At 52.5% G+C, this 17,220-nt stretch overlaps 1 protein-coding gene across 2 annotated transcripts; it reads right to left on the reverse strand.

The window, feature by feature from the left end:
- Nucleotides 1-243: 243 nt before the first annotated feature.
- On the reverse strand, nt 244-14,054 carry CSF3R (colony stimulating factor 3 receptor). Of its 2 annotated transcripts, none has more exons than XM_019726536.3 (17): nt 13,919-14,054; nt 12,652-12,706; nt 10,639-10,722; nt 8,195-8,491; nt 7,137-7,260; nt 6,813-7,000; nt 5,841-6,010; nt 5,561-5,714; nt 5,383-5,462; nt 4,755-4,968; nt 3,498-3,686; nt 3,041-3,142; nt 2,294-2,440; nt 2,039-2,179; nt 1,740-1,833; nt 1,413-1,494; nt 244-994 (listed from the first exon to the last, which is right to left on the reverse strand). In XM_019726536.3, exons 3-17 carry the CDS (start codon nt 10,700-10,702, stop codon nt 515-517), a joined length of 2,526 nt encoding a protein of 841 aa, XP_019582095.2. In that variant the 5' UTR covers nt 10,703-10,722; nt 12,652-12,706; nt 13,919-14,054; the 3' UTR covers nt 244-514. The 2 variants fall into 2 exon arrangements, with proteins under 2 accessions (XP_019582095.2, XP_019582098.2); XM_019726539.3 differs by having other exon boundaries at nt 371-994; nt 1,413-1,491.
- Between the last annotated feature and the right edge of the window lie 3,166 nt (nt 14,055-17,220).

The following is a 17,220-nucleotide window of genomic DNA, read 5'->3' on the forward strand; positions in this document are numbered from 1 at the left end:
TAATATATAATATAATATAAGACTGGGTCTCATATTAATTTTTGCTCCAAAAGACACGTTAGAGCTGATTGTCCGGCTAGGTCTTATTTTCGGGGAAACACAGTAATTGAGGGCTGGTCGAATGAATGAATGAAGGAAAAATAAATGAACATTTCTGAGAGGTTCCCCCACCCCAGGGCCCTGAAAAGAAAAAGAACAGAGACTCAGGCACACACAAGGGTTTCCCAAAATAAAACCAAACCAAACCATAAATCAGTTTAAGAGACTGAAATTATAGGAACTAAGTACAAAAGGCTAATGGGCATCGCTAAAGGAAGCATTCTGTGACCTTTAAAGTGGGACGGCCACCCCATGGGGACTGGGGGGATTGGGGGGGATGCTAGGGGCCAGGGATGGGGGAGACTGGGAGCTTTCTGCCTCTCCTGGGGCAGAGTGGTTTTTTAGTGATGGACATACTGACCTTCTCCTCTTCTCCAGATGGCCCAGGACTTTCAAGAGGAAAGCCCAGGAAGCCCTAGAAGCCCCCCAGCCCTTCCATCCCATGGACCTGGAGCCCCTGCAGGAGGGGGAAGTCAAGAAGTGGCCCAAAGACACACTCATCCTCCTGGTTTGGGACTAGAGGCTCTGGGGTCCTCACTGGGCTGGTCTGGAACCAGAGGTTCTCATAAGACTTGGGGCTGGGAGTGAGGTTCCCCAAGAGGGGCTGAGTAGAGTCGCAGCGGACGTAGTGCCCCGGACCTGGCTGGGTGGGGCTGCCCAGCACCCGCCCATAAAGGACTTGGTCACTGGTGCCAGACTGGGACTGGGGCTGGATAGAAGGTGCTCTTGGGTCCCCTTGGAGCACATAGGCCTGGACCAGGGTGGGAAGGCCACGGGTCCCTGAGCTGTCACTGGACTCCCAGGGCCCTGGTTTCTTCTCTTCCTCCTCCAGCACTGTGATCTTGGTAATGGGTGGCATGCTGGGGTCCCAAAGGCTGGGCAGCTGGAAGACCTCCTGGACACAAGGACATGGGGTAAGGGCATGATTCATTTCAGATGTCTGTCCCAGGCACTGTCCCTTCCTGAGTTGTGACAGTATGGGGACATTGCTGCTGCTTTCTGCTGGAACTGAAGGGTTATACCTGCAAAGCCTCTCATACATTCACATACGTGTTATGTGCTATTCAGACTTTGCCTGGTGAATCTCCCCAATGATTCTGTGTGGGCTTAGTCCCATTTCACAGTGGGATGACTGAAGCTTTGAAGTGGGTAGAGCTGGGATTAAAACTCAGGTCTACTTTACTCCAAAGGGAGGGGATTTCACTAGGAAATGATGAGAAGGCCTGAGTAGTCATCCTCAGAGAGGCATCCCTTCACTTTGAGCCTGGGCCGACACCCCCAGCCCCATTTCCCTCTCCCTCCAGGGTTCTCACCTCTGCCATGATGGTAGGCACCCAGGATCCCAGGCTGCTGTGGGCGGGGTCTGGGACACTAGGCCAGAGGGGATTCTTCCTGCTGGAGAAAGGGGCAGGTAAGGGCCGGTTAGGCATGCCCTCCCACCTTTCTATCCTTTTCCCCATCCAACCCTAATAGCTGAAGGCATGGTCCCTTAGTGCAGAGAGGAGAAGGTGGGAGGCCTGACTCCCAGACATGGGACCTGAGGCCTGAGAAGACTGGGAGGGACTTAGATTGGCTCACTTGGGCCTGCAGTTCCCTGCGGGCAGGGGTCGCTGGGTGTCAGGTCTCTCAAAAGGGCTCACCTGGGTCTGCAGCAGAACCGGGCAGCCCCACAGAGGCAGGTAAACAAGATCAGGAGGCCAAACAGCCCCAGGATGATTTGCAGCTCAGACACCTCTGGTGGGAGGAGAAAGCCAGAAGAGGTTAGAGTGCATGTGAGTAAGGCTGGGCCTCCTCCTTCAGACGAGGATCCAAGGGCAAGGCTGGGTCTCCTTCCTCAGACCAGGGGATCCAGGAAGGCCTGTCCACTCTAAAAATGCAGATCCTTTGGGTGATGCACCCTCCCAACAGCCTTGTCTGGCCAGCCCCTCCCTCCCCTTACCTAGGGCTAAGGTCATCAGGGTGAGGCTTGTACTGTTGGTGGCCCCTGCCTGGTTGGCTGCCATGAGGTGGACGTGGTACAAGCTGGCGGGCTCCAGGCCATGGAGGACAAAGCCACGGGAGGAAGCATTCAGGACGGTGGCTGGGGGTAGAGGAAAATGGTCAGCCTGGGCCCAGATGCTGAGGCTCCCTTCCAGGCTGCTGAGCACCCCCTCCTGGGCCTTCTGGGGCTGTGGGGTGCTGAGGATAGACTCACAGAAGGACTGGCCTTGAGCGTTGGTCCAGAAGACGGTGTAGTGGGTTAGAGGGCTCTTCCCCAGCTCGGGGGCCTGGGGCACCCACTCCAGCTGGGCCCAGGTCTTGCCAATGTGCTTTAGATGCAGCTCTGGGGCGTGGGAGGGGGCTGCCGGAAGACAGAGGTACAGGGCTGACAGGGGGCAGGGTGGAGAGCCCTGTTGGACTTCTTGTGGCTCCCCAGACCCAAGAACTGGGACATATCGCAGGGTGGGTGATATAAGAAAGTCCAAGCCTCACTTTCTCAGGAACATGGAATCCCATCTGCTTCTAATAAGTGGCTGAGCCAGGATTTGAACCTGGTCTTTGACTCCAAAGCCTCGCCACCTGGCCTGATTTCTACCAGGCCTGATTGTGTCTGACTCATTATTTGATTTCTGCAGCTCACTCTCTGAATTTATGCCAGGCCCTCTGTCTAATTTCTATCATACATGACACCTGATTTCTCTCAGAACAATTGATTGATTTTTGCCAGATTTGTTCCCTGAATTCTGCCAAACTCCCTGCCTAATTTCTATCACCCCAACACCTGACTTCTTTCTAGCCGCGGGGGTCTAGTGTAAGCCCAGGGTATCTTAGGATTGCAAGGGACCCTTTTTGGGCCAGAGGTAGGGCCAGAAATGTTCCGTCATAGTCCTGATTGTGAGGACTTAGGCAGGCCTTGAGGTAGAAGAGAGGATTCTGAGAAGGGGTGTGGGGGCTGACGAACCCATCTCTTGGGAGTAGGCATAGATGAGCTGGGAGGGGCCCATGGTGTCCTGGTACAAGGGGGTCACCGTGATCTCGTAGAGCTGAAAGGGCCTGATGTTCTCTGTAGAGAGAAAATGGGGTAGGCCCGCTGGTTAGGGGCTAACCTCAGACCTTTAGTCAGGGATAACCCACTGTGGGGCTAGCCTCTGCAATCTCTTCTTTGGAACATTTCGTGGGGGTAAGGGGAAAAAAGTGGAAGAAAGCTAGAAAGGTGCAGGGTCAGGGCTGTAGCAAGAGGATCCAGTTAGACTCTAGGAAGAACTTCCTGAATATTTTAGGTGAGAACAGTGAAGGATCAAGAAAGACTTGGGAATCTGCTTGTCTAGGGTGGTTCAGGTTGCCCCTGGCCCACTGTCAGAGAAGCACTGCCTTCCCCTCTCTTGGCCCTTCCCCCCGCCGTCCCCAGCCTGCCTTACCCTGCAGCAGGGTCCCTGCAATGCTTCCGTTATGCTCCATCTTCCAGGTCTTATGGCTGCTGCTGGGGCTGGTGGTACCCGGGCTCCACTCAATCACATAGCCCCGAGGCTGAGGTCTGGGGGGCTCCCAGCCCACCCAGAGGCTGTGAGGGTCTAGGGCAATGGTATGGAGTCTGCCTAGGGGTGGGCCTGGAGACAGAGTAAGACCAGATGGAATGAAGGTGAAAAGAATGCAGGCCCTGGAGCCAGAAGCCTGGCTTCAAATCCTGACTTTGCTACTTAAACGCTAGGTGACCTTGGGCAAGTTAACATCTGAGACTCAGTTTCCTCATCTGGGAAGTGGAAATGATAAAAGTTCCTATCTCATAGGGTCTTGGTGCAGATTAAATGAGGCGATGCATTGAACAAGCCTAGCGTAGTGACTAGTGTAGAGTAGTGCTTGGCGATGATAAAAGCTAACACTATGTAGTTCTTGGTATGTGCCAGGTATAGTCCTCGGTGTATGTTAATTCACTGAGGCTGCTAACAGTCCCATGACAGGGGCACTATTACTGTCCCCATTTTATCAGTGAGAAAACACAGACACAGAGAGGTTAAGTAATTTGTTTCAGGTCACACAGCTAATCAATGGGAATATTAGCTATTGTTACTGTTAGTCTCACCCTGTGAAGACCCATGTTTAGGGCAACGTGGGGGTGATACCCTGTTTCCCCAAAAATAAGACTGGGTCTTATATTAATTTTTGCTCCAAAAGACGTATTAGGGTTTATATTCAGGGGATGTCATCCTGAAAAATCATGCTAGGGCTTATTTTCCGGTTAGGTCTTATTTTCGGGGAAACACGGTAGTGGCTGATTCCCCTGAGAATGAGCAGTTAACTCAGGCACTGTGTTCCAGCTGGAAAAACGGAGGGCTTTGTCTCCTGTCTTGGCAGAATGGAGTGTGTGCGTGCACGCGCATGCATGCGTGTATTAACCTGGTTCTGGCTCATGATACGAATAATAGCTAACATATACTGAGCGGTTACCTTGTGCCAGGGACATGTCATAACTCATGTAATCTTCACAACAACCCTTTGAGGGAGGCACTGTATCATCCCCATTTGCTAGATGAGTAACCAGAGGCCAGGAAGGTTAAGTAACTTGCCCAGGTCACATGCTGTTAGCAAGTGTCAGGACTAGATTTGAACCCAGGCAGTCTAACATTCAAATGTACATGCTTAACCACCACATTCTACGAGCTGCCAGCCCCCTTTACCTCTGCTCTCCAGGAAGACCACGGGGGTGGGATGAGAGGTCCCGGCCGTGTTATAGGCCACAAGGACCACCTCCCGGGCTACTGAAGGCAAGTGGAAGGTGCAGTTTAGCTCCGTGGTGTTGCAGAGGGGTAGGACTGCCCCAGCCTGGCCTGAGGGTCTCCAGGAGACCAGGTACCCTTGGATCTGCTCCCTCTCTTCCTCCAGGGGCATTGGCTATGGTGGGAAGAGGAGAAAAAAGATAAAGGGGATGCACAGCTCATCTTGAGTTGGGGAGAGCTTCTAGATGGGGTGGATGGCTCATACTAGGAACTGAGCCCCCAGGCTGTGAGCCAGCCTTCCTATCTCCCCCATTCTTCTCTCTGTTCCTAGGAGGGAGGGAAGGAAGAAGAAAGTTGGTGTGTACAGCAGGCACTTAACTATTCACTGAACCGACCCTTTGAGTCCTGCATTGTAGTCTGTCCAGAAGGGCACTACCCAGCTTCCCAGGCACATGCCAAGTACATGCAATCACATACAAATGCATCCAAGCCTGCTAGACCTGGTGGAGTCCTGAGCCCCAGCTCTCAGGGGTCTGGGAGGGTTGGAGGAAGTCTCAGGGGTAGTGGGATGGCCTTCAGAGGGGGTCACCTTCCAGAACAGCTGCACATCCACTGTATTGGGGTCCAGCTGCCTCTGCCGCCACCACGTGTCCAGTTTGACGATGGGGGCTATTGATGAAGTGAGAGGAAAGGGTGCCGGTCAGGGAGGGCTCTGGAGATGGGACTGGGTCCTGCTGGCTGCTCCCAGCTCCCCACCACCCACTTACCCTGTTGTGGGGTACTCAGCTCCAGGCTGGGGCTCCAGTCGCTCCAGTGGCCAGGCAGGGGCCAGCGGACACAGCGCATCTGCAGGGTGTAGGCTGTGTATGGCAGGAGCCCGCAGAGCTCATACTGGAGGGTCCTGGATGGCAGGGGCCCCACCTGGTGGGGGGGAGGTGTGTGGCTCTGGGCCTGGATTCCCATGCCCTTCAGGAATCCAGGGCATAGGAACTTATCCTCCCCTCAGCCATCCCCACCCCAGGCTCTTGAGGTTGCCTTCCATCTCACCAGGGCCCAGCTGTCTTCTCCAAGCTGTGGCTGGTAGCGCAGCTCACACTTCTGTTCTATGTACGCACTTAGCTTCCATGACTCCCAGCGCAAGAGTAGACAACCTTGTTGCGGTGGGGCTACCTCAGGGATGGGGTCCAGGCCCCACAGTGTGGGGGGCTCCAGTTTCACTGAAAGGATAGGGGTTGTCATATCCTTTCTCTACCTGATCCTATAGGGCCCTGCCTTAGTTCCCGCTGGTCTCCCTGTCTGTGGTTCCATTTTTTCCCGAGTCTCCATCCATGGGGTCTCTCTCTCTCTCTCTCTCTCTTCATCTCCACGTCATCATGTTTCCGCAGGTCTGCCTCTGTATATGTATCTGTCTAGGTCTGTTTCATATTCTTGCCCCAGGGCCTTGGCACTGGTTGTTCCCTGGAACACTTTTCCTTCACACATCCAGTGGTTTGCTCCCTCATTTCCTTCAAGGATCTTCTCCAATGTCACCTTCTCAGTGAGGCCTTCCCTGACCACCTTACTGAAATAGCAAGTACCCCTCACCCCGAGCTCTCCTCCTCCCTTCCCTGATTTAATTCCCCCATCATACTTATCATCAGCTGACATTCTTTCTATTTTATTTATTTTGCCCACTAGAATGTAACATTCCAAGGGCAGGCTTTTTACTCTTTTGTTCACTGCTATATCCCTAGCACCTAGAACAGTGCCTAGCACATAGTAGGTACTTTAAGAAATTTGCTGAAAGATTAATGAATGTGTTTCCTTGTCTCTGTGTTTCTTCCATGTCTCTGTGTCTGTGTCTCCATAGTTCTGTCTCCAACTGCATCCCAGTTTGTCTCTGTCTCTCTTCTTTTCCGCTATCTCTAGGTCTTCCAGTGTCTTTTTGTCTGTTGCTAGGTCTGTGTTTCCCTCTCTCTGCCTCTCCAGGTCTGCCCATTGTGGAGGCCTCTTCCCTCCCCCACACCCAGCGACACCCACCGACATCCATGGGATCCAGGCACAGCTGTGGGGACACACTGGTCCCTAGTGCATTCTCTGCCTGTACCCAGATGCCCATGGTCTGGTACAGCTGCAGGTGTTTGCGTGGGATGGAGCAGCGGCTCTGCCCGTCTTTAGGTATGCAGTCAGGGATGGCTTCCTCGTGGGTCTGGCATTTGCCTCGGCTCCTGCCAATAGGCCAGGCTTGCGTGTCAAGCAGAGGAAGAAAGCAAGGTTCCCTTCTCCCTCCCATCTTTGCCTCTGGCTCCTTCATCCCCACCTCAGAACCCAAAGGAAAGGGGCTATGGGGAGACCCGTACTCACTTGAAGCTCTTTAGGGTGAAGTTGGTGGACAGGTGGGTGTCGGGTCCTGGCTCCCACTGGCAGGTGAGGCTGTTGGTTGTGAGGTTCATGAGGCAGGACAGGTTGTGGGGTGTGGAGGGAGGGTCTGTGCATAGGGTGGGGAGAGTGAGGGCTTTGGGTAGGACCACTCAGAAAGCTCCCACTGGGACCAACTACTCTTGTTTCCCTGCTCTGGGTCATTCCCTCTGGGGTCACTTTGTTTATTCTCCTGTCTCTCTGCAGCCCTTGGGGAAACTGAGGTACAGGCATGTACAAGGACAAATGTCACAGAGCTCCAACACCCTGAACTCCACTCCTGTTGACAGTGACAGTGTAGTGTCTGGGTTTTCGTTTTGGTTCTGCCATTCATTAGCTGTGTGAGCTTGAAGTCACTTAACTGCTCTGTTTCCTCATCTGTAAAATGGGGATAATGGTAGTAGTATACCTACCCCTTAGGGTTACTGTGAGTGCTGTAGGACTTACTATATGTAAAGCGCTCAGAGCAGTGCCTGGCTCATAGTAAGTGCTATGTAAGCATTAGCTCTATTATTATTGATTCTTACCAAAGAACCTTGGTCTTTCTTTGTTTTTTCTTATGCATTGGCTTGGCACAAACTCTATCCTAGCAGTTTGCGCAGAAGGCTGAGACTGGGGTGGGCGAGAAGCTGGGGGCAAGCCCAGCTGGTAGAGAATGCCTTCCCTGGACACATCCTCCTGTGGCTGGGGAGTTGGGCTTACTCGACAGCCACATAGAGTAGCAGTCACTACACTGGCTTTTGAGCCACACTGCCTGATATAAATCTTGGCTCCATTCTTATTAATTTGTGACCATCAGCACATCACTCACCCTCTCTCAGCCTCAGTTTTCTCATCTGCAATGTGGGGCTAAATAGTACCACCTACTGGTAGGGAAGATGACCTGATACCATGCCCATAGAGTGCTTATTGCGCCAGGGCTCAAGGAAGAATAGCTCTTGTCAGTGCTGGGAGGCAGAGCGGGTGGATGGCTGCAGGGACTTACAGCCTGCCTAGGGACTTACAGCCTGCCTGCAGCTCAACCTGGTCCAGGATCTGCAGACTGTCGCCCCAGAGCAGACAGCAGGAGAGAAGGGTCCACGGGCTATTGATGTGGGGCAAGGTGATGGTGGATGTCTGGGTCCCATCCAGCAGGCGCTGCTGCCGCCCCCCGGGTTGAAGCTCTGCTCCCAATTTCCACAGAATCTGTGACTCCGGGCCCAGGTGGCTGCAGTTCTGGTTGATGATGCAGGAGGCGGTGATGGCATCCCCTAGGCGGACGATGGAAGCTGAGCTGCTGATGCGTCCGCACTCCTCCAGGCCTGAGATGGAAGAGAATAGGCCATGAGTGACTCCTCTGTGTGGCAGAGCTGGGCTATCAGGTAGGCCTTTGCACTCCTAGACTCAGGGCCCTCACCTTCTTGCTTTATAACCCCCCGCCCCAAGACATGGGGGCTAGAATGGGGATGTGTGTGTGGGGGTCTGCTAGAGGTTCTTGAGGAGGAGATAGAGATAGTGATGTGTGGGTAAAAGTTTATCAACTGGCTTTACAGAAAAAAAAAAAATCCTGATTTGTAGTATGCGCTGCTTTCCCTGGTGAAGTGTTCACACCATGGCCCATCTCAATCTACCAGTGTGAATATGAACTTGGGAAGAGAAGTGCATAGTCAGCGCTTGCAAGCCAGCTCCAGCACAGCACCAGATCGAGACTGGTCCCCTACCGCTTCCCTCCCCAAGGCTGTCGAAAGCAGCGATTAGAATGATAAGAAACCTGCAGCCACAGCAATCTTTTCAGAATTCAAATCTGATGGTGTTTTCCCATCTCGATCATAGCCCTTCAATGGCATGTTCTTACTCCGAAAGGCAGTAGGGTGTGATGGATAAGAGCATGGGCGTTGGAACTAGACTGCCTAGGTTTAGAGCCTGGTCCTGTGGCTTATTAATTATGTGACCCTGTCACATGTTACTGAGACTTTCTGTGCCTCAGATTTCTCATCTGTAAAAAGGGGATAATAATAGTCCCTATGTTAGTGTTGCTGGAAGCATTAGAGATGATACCATGTGTAATGCACTTAGAACAGTGCCTGACAGGTGAGTCTGTGCTGCCATGATTAGGATAAAGACCCAGACCCTTCTCACAGCCCTTGTGGCCTGGCCCCTGCCTAACCCTCCCAGTTCTAGCTCAGACCATCTCACTCAGCCCCATTCACTCTGGCTTCTTGTTATTCCTTGAAAATGCCATGCTCTCTCCAATCTCCAGCTCTTTGTACCTGCGACTGCTTTTTGAGGTGCTCTTTTCCTCTCTCGCACCCCTCTTACCTGGTTATCATTTACCTGGCAGGCATCTCGTGGGGAACCACACCAGATCCTGACCATCGAGACCAGGCCAAGCTCCCTGAACGTTCCCAAAGCCCTTGTTATCCTTCCTAATTCTGCAGTCATGTGATTATTTCCTTGTTTGTCTCCCCGGCTGGACCATAGGTTCCATGAGGCCAGAGGCCTTGGCTGTTTTACGCACTACTGTGTCCCCATTGCCTGGCACAGCGTAGCCCATGGTGAATTTGCACTGCATAAAGGAGTAGGCATTGCACTTTGCCCACCAAGCCTTCTCCCCTCTCCTGTTCTTCGGCTGATTTTGCTGATGGGGACGCTGAGGCCCTAGGAGGAGGAGCAATTTGCCCAGGGTCACAGTTGAGCAAGTTCATGGGGCTGCTACCACTTCACAGACTCAGACTTTCAGACTGGAAGGAACCTTGCAAAACTGTTTACTTCAAAACTCCACCTGATGCTGTGTCCTCTACAGTAGAGCTAGGATGATATGTTTTTGTATGGCATGCCAGCTAAAAAGGCTTTTTGTTTTGTTTTATTTTTTAACATTTTTTTAAAGGGTTAAAAACAAACCAAACAAAAACCAAATAAGACCACGCAACAGAGACTTTGTGGCCCGAAAACCTGAATGTTACTATCAAAGTTTGCCAAACCCTGCTGGCATGACCCCTGCTGTCAATCCTGGCCTCAACTTGCATACCCCCAGCGATGGGAGGCTCTCCACCTCTCAAGATAGAGTTTCTGTAGGCAGAGATCTCTGCCTGGGCTTCCTTATTTCAGATGAAAGCTGCCTCCTTGTGGCTTCCAACCTGATCCCTCTGCTGTCCGTGAAGGCTGCCCAGGACTCAGAGGTTCCATCTGATCCTCTGGCAGAGATTTGCAGACAAGGCCTGGGCCTGCCCAGGCTTTTCCAGGCTGGCCAGCCCAGGTCCTCTCACCCTCCTCATGGTTTGCCTGCAGAGGTCTGTGGGTGGGAGCCTGGCTATCCCACATCCGTGGCCCAGTCTTGATTCTCTTGGGATTCTTTAGGAACTGCAGGAGCAGTGTGGCAGTGTGGGGAAATGATTCTCTCTCCCACCCCCAGTATCTCTCCCTGTAACTCCCCTCCCCCCACAGCACTCCCACCCCTGACAACACTCACTTCTGGGGAGCAGCAGGATGATCAGGGCAGCTCTGGCCAGGCTCCAGGTTCCCGGCCCCGCCATGGGGCCAACTTGGTGTTCACCTGGAGACAAAAGGGGATGGGTACAGTCATGGGCTTTGGAGTCAGAGCTGAGCTTAATCCTTGCTCTGCCTCAGCGTGGCTTTGGCTGGGTTACGCACTTGACCTCTGTGAGCCTCAGTTTCTTTTTCTGCAAAATGGAGATAACAGCGTATATTGCACAGGCGTTTGGGAAGAAGACATGAAATGAGGCAAGTCAAGGGCTTTGCACAGAGCCTGGCACATAGGAAATGAGTATAATTCACGGCCACTGTTCTTATTATACCTACCTTCCAGGAGAGAGCCGGGAAAGGAACAGCAAGGAATAGCATGCTTCCCCCTTCCCTCTGTCTTAGCTGGGTTCCCTCCACAAAGAGGGCTTGCATGCAGCTAGTTTACTTTAGGAAGGTCCCAGGGACAGAGTGAGGGGGTAGGAAGAACGAAACAGGAAAACCAACACAAACGCATGTCTTCGAGCTGGTCGCTTATGGACAACTGTGACTCAATCCTGCTAGAATTTTAAGGAGCCGGGTAGAACATACCTCAGAACTGTCTACCCGAGGGACAATTCATCCCTTGAATGGGCGGGAGGGAGGATGAGAGCATTTGGTCCCCATTGGTGAAGGGATGTTCCTTGGGGTTTTAACCCCCTGGCACATCCAGATTGCACATGCACGAGTACGAGGCAGGCTCTCCTGGGTGAGCCAAGCCAAAAGTGCCAGGGATGCACCCTGGCAGAAAGAGGCAACTCCGTGGAGCAGCTGAGGCAAAGAACTGTCAGCTTATACCTGTGGGAAGCAGGCTGCCACAGTGATGGCTGCAGGGAAAGGTGGGCTGAAAGAATATCAGGTAGGGTATACAAAGGGCCTAATACACCCCAATTGTGGGCACAGACCTCTGGAGGCCTTCTGGGGCCAGGCATCTTATAGTCATGGCAACAGTGCCTGGATGGAGGGAGCATTAGTTCCAACCTCAGGAAGTATGCAAATATTTCTACTGCTGGGGTAGGCTTCCAACCTAACCCTTCAATCTGCTCATGTTGGGGTCTTGGGCCAGACCCCTGATCCTCCAGCACTAATTGACACTTTTGGTGGCAGGCCAGTGGGAATCGCTGACCCACCTGCATGTACATTCATGAACACATACAGGTAGGTGGTGTCCCAGCAGCTCCCCTGCGCTCCGGAGGGAGACACCTTCTCTCCCTCCCAGACAGATGTGAACAAGAACTGCCCAGGTGCCCAAAGCTGTTCCCGCTTGCAGGGTCCTTACCCAAATCCCCGGTCTAGCCCCATGCGGTATCAGGATACCGGTGACTGCTAGCCTATAGGTAACTTTTTTGTAAATCAGAAAAAAGCACCCCTTCCTCTGGACAGATGCAACCCCATACTAGGACCTGAGAACTGGGGAACAGGCTGGATTTCAGCCTCCACTTGCCCCCTCAGCCGTGTAGCTTTGTGCAGTGAGCAACTTGCATACTGGTTCAGAGCACGCCAGTCTACCAGTCAGTGGTTGGCAACCTTCTTACTGTAGCATACCAGTTTGATTATCTGCACACCTCCCCACATTTGTTGGGGAAGATTTAGCCTCTTCGGCCCAGATTTTGGGATATGGTTTCCATCTCCATATCTTTTAATCATACCCAGCCCCACTGCCCTAGCATGGGTCAGCTTCAGGCTCGGCCTATGCCCAACGATGGACCACTTCACCACTGGCTCCTGTCCAGAATGGGCAACCAAACCCCAGACCTCGAGAAGCTAGGCTGGGTATTGGGTGTTGGCATGTTTGGCATCAAGACCTGGTCCCCCACGGCAGCCCTGGGTGCCCCCAGCCCAGTTGAGTGGGATGTAAGGCCTGTTGGAGCATGGCCTCCTCTTGGGGGGCCAGTAAGCAGAGAGGTTGGGAGCCCAGCTGTGAGTCAGACCACCTGGTCTGCCCCCCATTTCCACCACTTACCAGCTTTGTGACCTTGGGTAAGTTACTTCGTCTTTCTGAGCTTCAGTGTCCCCATCTGTGAAAGAGGGATAACAACAGCACCCACTTCTTAGGGTTGTGATGAGGATGAAACGGGATGATCTGTGATAAAAGCGCTTTGCATGGAGGAGGCAGTCCACAGCCATGTTATTTTCACAGGCCACGAATCAGGGCAGCACCTCAAGGAACCCAGCATGGCTTAGTGACCCCACCTCCACCTACAGGCTGTGTGGTCACAGCCTCCTCGGGCTGCCACCTGGCTTTTGTCTATGTCGTGCCGCACGGTTTTAAGGCCCCATTTCTGGGTCCCCTACTTCTAGCTCCTTGGCCCCTCAGTCTCCCCTTTGCTCCAGCCATCTCTGCTGGGCTCTCCTGACTTTCTGAGTCCTAGCACACCACACCGCTCCCCCCCCCAGTCACTGTATCACACCCCCTTTTTGCTTCTTTCCCTCGCCTTTCCCTCCACTCAACCGTCTCCCCTTGCTCTCCCTTCTCCAGTTCACACACCTCTCTCTTATTTCTACTGTAGATTCTTTCCATGGGAGGAGGGCCTGAGGGAGGAGGGAGCTGGAAATGAACAGAGGGAGAGGACTTTCCCGGGTGGCCTAGAGAAAGAGCGAATCGGAAGGCAGAAAGAGTAAGAAAGTGAAGTACACACACAGCCTGAAATGAGGGGCAGAGACCCATGGAGATGAAGACTGAGGTAGGAGAGATGCTGACAGACAGACAGACAGGGAGAGAAAAGAGCCCAGGAGACAAGGACGTGGACACAGAGACCAAGGCACTCGGAGGCTGAGAAGCAAGAGGAACCCAAGAGGGTTTAAGATTCAAGAGACAGAGGGAAATGTGAGAGACAGACGCAGTAAGACTTTGAGACAGAGTAACTCAGCCCAGGCAAGCCAGAGAGGGGCTGAGGAGGAAAGAGAAATGGAGAGTAAAATAGACGGAGATGGAAACACGGAGAGGGATAACAACTATGCCCTTCCCTGAGCTCGGTGTCCCCAAAGAAATATTCAGCTGTTTGTGACTTCCCGGATGTAACCCCCAGAAAAAGTGGGGGCATCCCTGGGAAAAGACTCTGTCCAGGGTTCATGTTTCCAAGGGACAGACCCTAAAGGCAGGAACCCTGGTCCCAAGCCTAGGCCCCCTGAATATAAGCAGTTGGCCGAGCTGGGGGTGGGGAGTGGCTCTGGGGTGCAGGCCCCCATCAAGGCCAAGGCTCAGCTCTCCTTGGGGCTCCCCTACTCACGCTGAAGCCCGCAGACCGGCAGCCTGGTCTCTGCTCTCTTCTTCAGGCAAGTTCCTGAAAACAGCCGCTGTCCCACTTCTCTCCCCTGCCCTGTCGTTAATGGCTTGGCCTCTGACAGGCCCAGGGGCTGTGGATTGCAACACTTGCCCAGCCTCCTTCCCTCCCTTGCCCTGTCTGCAGCACAGGCAGCCCCTTCCTCCCAGGAAGGAGCCTGGGAGGGAAGCTGGGGAGGCCAAGGCTGCCTTCCTGCCTTGGGGGTCTTAAAGGGGTTGGGGGATGTGGCAACGATGTCCCCTTCCTCTGACTCCGGATTTCCTGAGCTCAAAGCTTTGAGGCCCGGTTGGGCCCAGGCTCCAACCCCTGGATGCCATTCCCATGCCCCTCACCGTGGGGGTGCATTGCTCAGAGACAGACCCTGGCTCGAAGATTCCCTCAGCTCTAAGACTCTTTCCTGGGGGCCTGATCCTCACAATATTCAAGGGGCAGCCTCCAGGCTACAGGATATTGGTAACACGGTACCTTCCTCTCTGCACCTGTCTTTACAACGGTGGTCTTCTCCACCATTGCACGTAGGCCAGGCAGATGGAGAAAAGGGGACTCTGGGACCACAGGGGGATGACCTGTGAGGCTGAGGGTATTCAACGTTCTCACAAGAAAACAGCAACATTTACTCACAAGGATGCTGCTAAACTGAACAGTTTTTTGATTGAGTGACATAGATTACATTTTATGTCTTTCATTGTCTATATCCATGATTCTCCTGCAATCGTTTATACTTTTCTGTGCATTTTTCTGAAGAAGTTTCAGACTGCTCATAGTTTATTGGATTTATGACTCAATAAATGTTAGGTACCAACTGACTAGCCAAATGTCCATAATATATGATCCTTTTAGAAAAAACGGGCTTCTGAGTCTGGTGTGATGGGGCAGAACTGGGCTGCAGTTCTGGTTCTGGATCAAAATACCCACTTGTCTGCGGCAACTTTCCCGTGATGTTCCATAGGCCCCCCAGGCTCAGCAAATCCCATGGACTCGTCTTTCAAAATATAATCAGCATCCTGGCTAGACAGATATTCATTGTAAAGTTCAAGTTGGCTCTGTCTGGTTATTTTCAGGATACAAAGTTGGAAAATATAAGTATCCCTTAAACCTGGGTCATTACAATGGCCCCCTCCCTGGTCTCCTACTTCCATTCATCCTTGCCCCCCCCCCCACCTGTCTATTGTTCCTTCAGCAGCCAGTGTGAGACTGATCAAACAAAGGTCGGGTTCGTGTCATCCTCTGCCCGAACCCCAAGGGCTCCTGTCTCACTCAGAGTAAAAGTCAAAGCCCTTTCAATGATCTACAAGTTCCTATTCAACCTGGGGCCCCTCATTCCCTCCCTCCTTCCTCTCCTATTATTCTCCCTCTTGCTGTTCTGCTCCAGCTATTCTGTTTTCCTTGTTGCTTCTTGAACTTGTTAGGCTTTCTCCTGCCTCAGGGCCTTTACACTTACTGTTTCTTCCGCCTGAATTCTCCCTCCCTCCCCCCCAGCCTAATAATGTCATAGATCACTCCCTCACCTTCTTCAGGCCTTTGCTCAAGTGTCACCTTCTTATCAAGGCCTTCTCTGACCACCCTTTAAAATAATTTCAACACTCCCACTCCTTAGCTTTCTTTTCCCCCACATCTCTTTTCATCTTCTGACATTGGCTGCCCCCACCTCAATTCCTAATAGAATGGAAGCTCCATAAGGGCAGGGGTTTTAGTCTGTTTTGTTTAACATGTTCTCTGCAGTGTCTACAACACTGCCTGTTACATAGTGAGCATCCAATACATAATTGTTGAATGACTGACTGACCGAATGGATCTTCCTCCACTTCACCAAACCTGTCCGCAAACCCCACATGCCTCATCTTGGTAAATTACAGCACCATCCCCGCTTCCCCAAGTCACCCAACCAAGGACCCAGGAGTCCTTCCTCACACCCTCTTCTCCGCACTCCCACATCCAATAAGCTCAGCATGAAGGAGAATGGGCCTTCTGTTCATCATTCAGAAAACATGGCCCCAGAGCAGGTGCAGGTGTGCAATGGTGTGCAAAAGCAGCTTTAGTTTCTGCCGTTATGGAGCTCTGTCTTGTCTACAACGCTGAAATCCATGTCCTTTCCCTGCCTTTGTCAGGTTTCCCCATCCCTCACCTGGATGTGCCTGCCTGCTGGGCTCCTGCTCTGGGCTGTCTCCCTCTACTCTGTCAGCTTCCCTGCCTCCCCACGTCTGACCATGCTGGTCCTCCTTCTTCAGAGTTCCTTTGTCCCCTCCTAACCCCTTAACTGGACAATCAAGATACCCCACCATCTGGCCCACCTCCTTCTCCTGCCTTATTTGCTTCCACTTGCCCAGACGCACCACTTCCTGCTCTAGTCGAGCAGAATTTGTTTGTGTTTCCCTGCCTGCCTCAGGCTCTGGAACACCTCTGTTTGCTCTCGCTGATCCTGTCACCTCCTTCTGGCTGAATCCTGCCTGAGCATCTCTCCCAGCCGTCAGGTGCCCTTCCTCCTCTGTAATCCCGTAATAGTGCAGTGGGCTGTTGGCCGTCTGCCTCCTCCATTAGACTGTGAACTCCTTGAGGGCAGAACCACGATTTCATCTCTGCCTCCAGCCTCAGCACAGTGCAGGCCCCACAGAGGATTCTCAGGTGCATAGCTACTGGGCTGCAGAAACTTGGAGAGGTTGTTTACCCTCTCCAAGCCTCCATTCTCTTATCTGCCATACAGATAATAACTCCTTCCAGGAGTTCTGTGAGGATTAAATGAGCTACGGGAGGTATGCAGCCTCGCACGTTAACCAGCAGGCAGTAATTGTCAACAAAATTCCTTTCTTTTTTTTCTCTCCCCTGCATAGTTGAATATGTCAGAACAAGATTTTACTAATCTCATCTGTGTGCTATTCTCCACTGAGGACCTGCACCAGGAATGGAGCTGCAGCAGCTGAAATGAAAGTTAGATTTAAGGAAGAACTTTCCATCGAGGTGAGGCATTAGAGTGTAGAGAGGTTCAGAGCAGCAGTGAGGAGTCACACTGCTTGGGTTTGCCTCTTACTAGCTGTGTGACGTTGGGCAAGTTGTTTAACCTCTCTGAGCCTCAGTTTCATCATTTTCCAGATGAGGGTAATAATATCTGCCTCATGAGGTTCTTGAGAGAAATCGGTGAAATAACATGTGAGCCTTGTGGAACAGAGCCAGGCACGTAGTAAAGGCTCAATAAATGTTTACTTTGGTGAGGTGAAAAGCGTGAGAGATGTGGAGTCATCCCCTCCACGCAT

This window comes from Rhinolophus sinicus, chromosome 14 (assembly GCF_057876585.1).
Source record: "Rhinolophus sinicus isolate RSI-liver-muscle chromosome 14, RSI-T2T, whole genome shotgun sequence".
In the NCBI taxonomy this organism is placed as follows: Eukaryota; Metazoa; Chordata; class Mammalia; order Chiroptera; family Rhinolophidae; genus Rhinolophus; species Rhinolophus sinicus.

Bases quoted from the DNA above. Each gene is read 5' to 3' on its own strand.
- CSF3R (XM_019726536.3), bottom strand. From the start codon at position 10,702: ATGGCGGGGCCGGGAACCTGGAGCCTGGCCAGAGCTGCCCTGATCATC. The intron at 7,261-8,194 runs GTAAGTCCCTAG...CCCTATGCACAG, and splicing joins GGTTGAGCTGCAGGCAGGCT to ACCCTCCCTCCACACCCCAC. The intron at 5,715-5,840 runs GTGAGATGGAAG...CCCCCCCACCAG, and splicing joins GAGAAGACAGCTGGGCCCTG to GTGGGGCCCCTGCCATCCAG.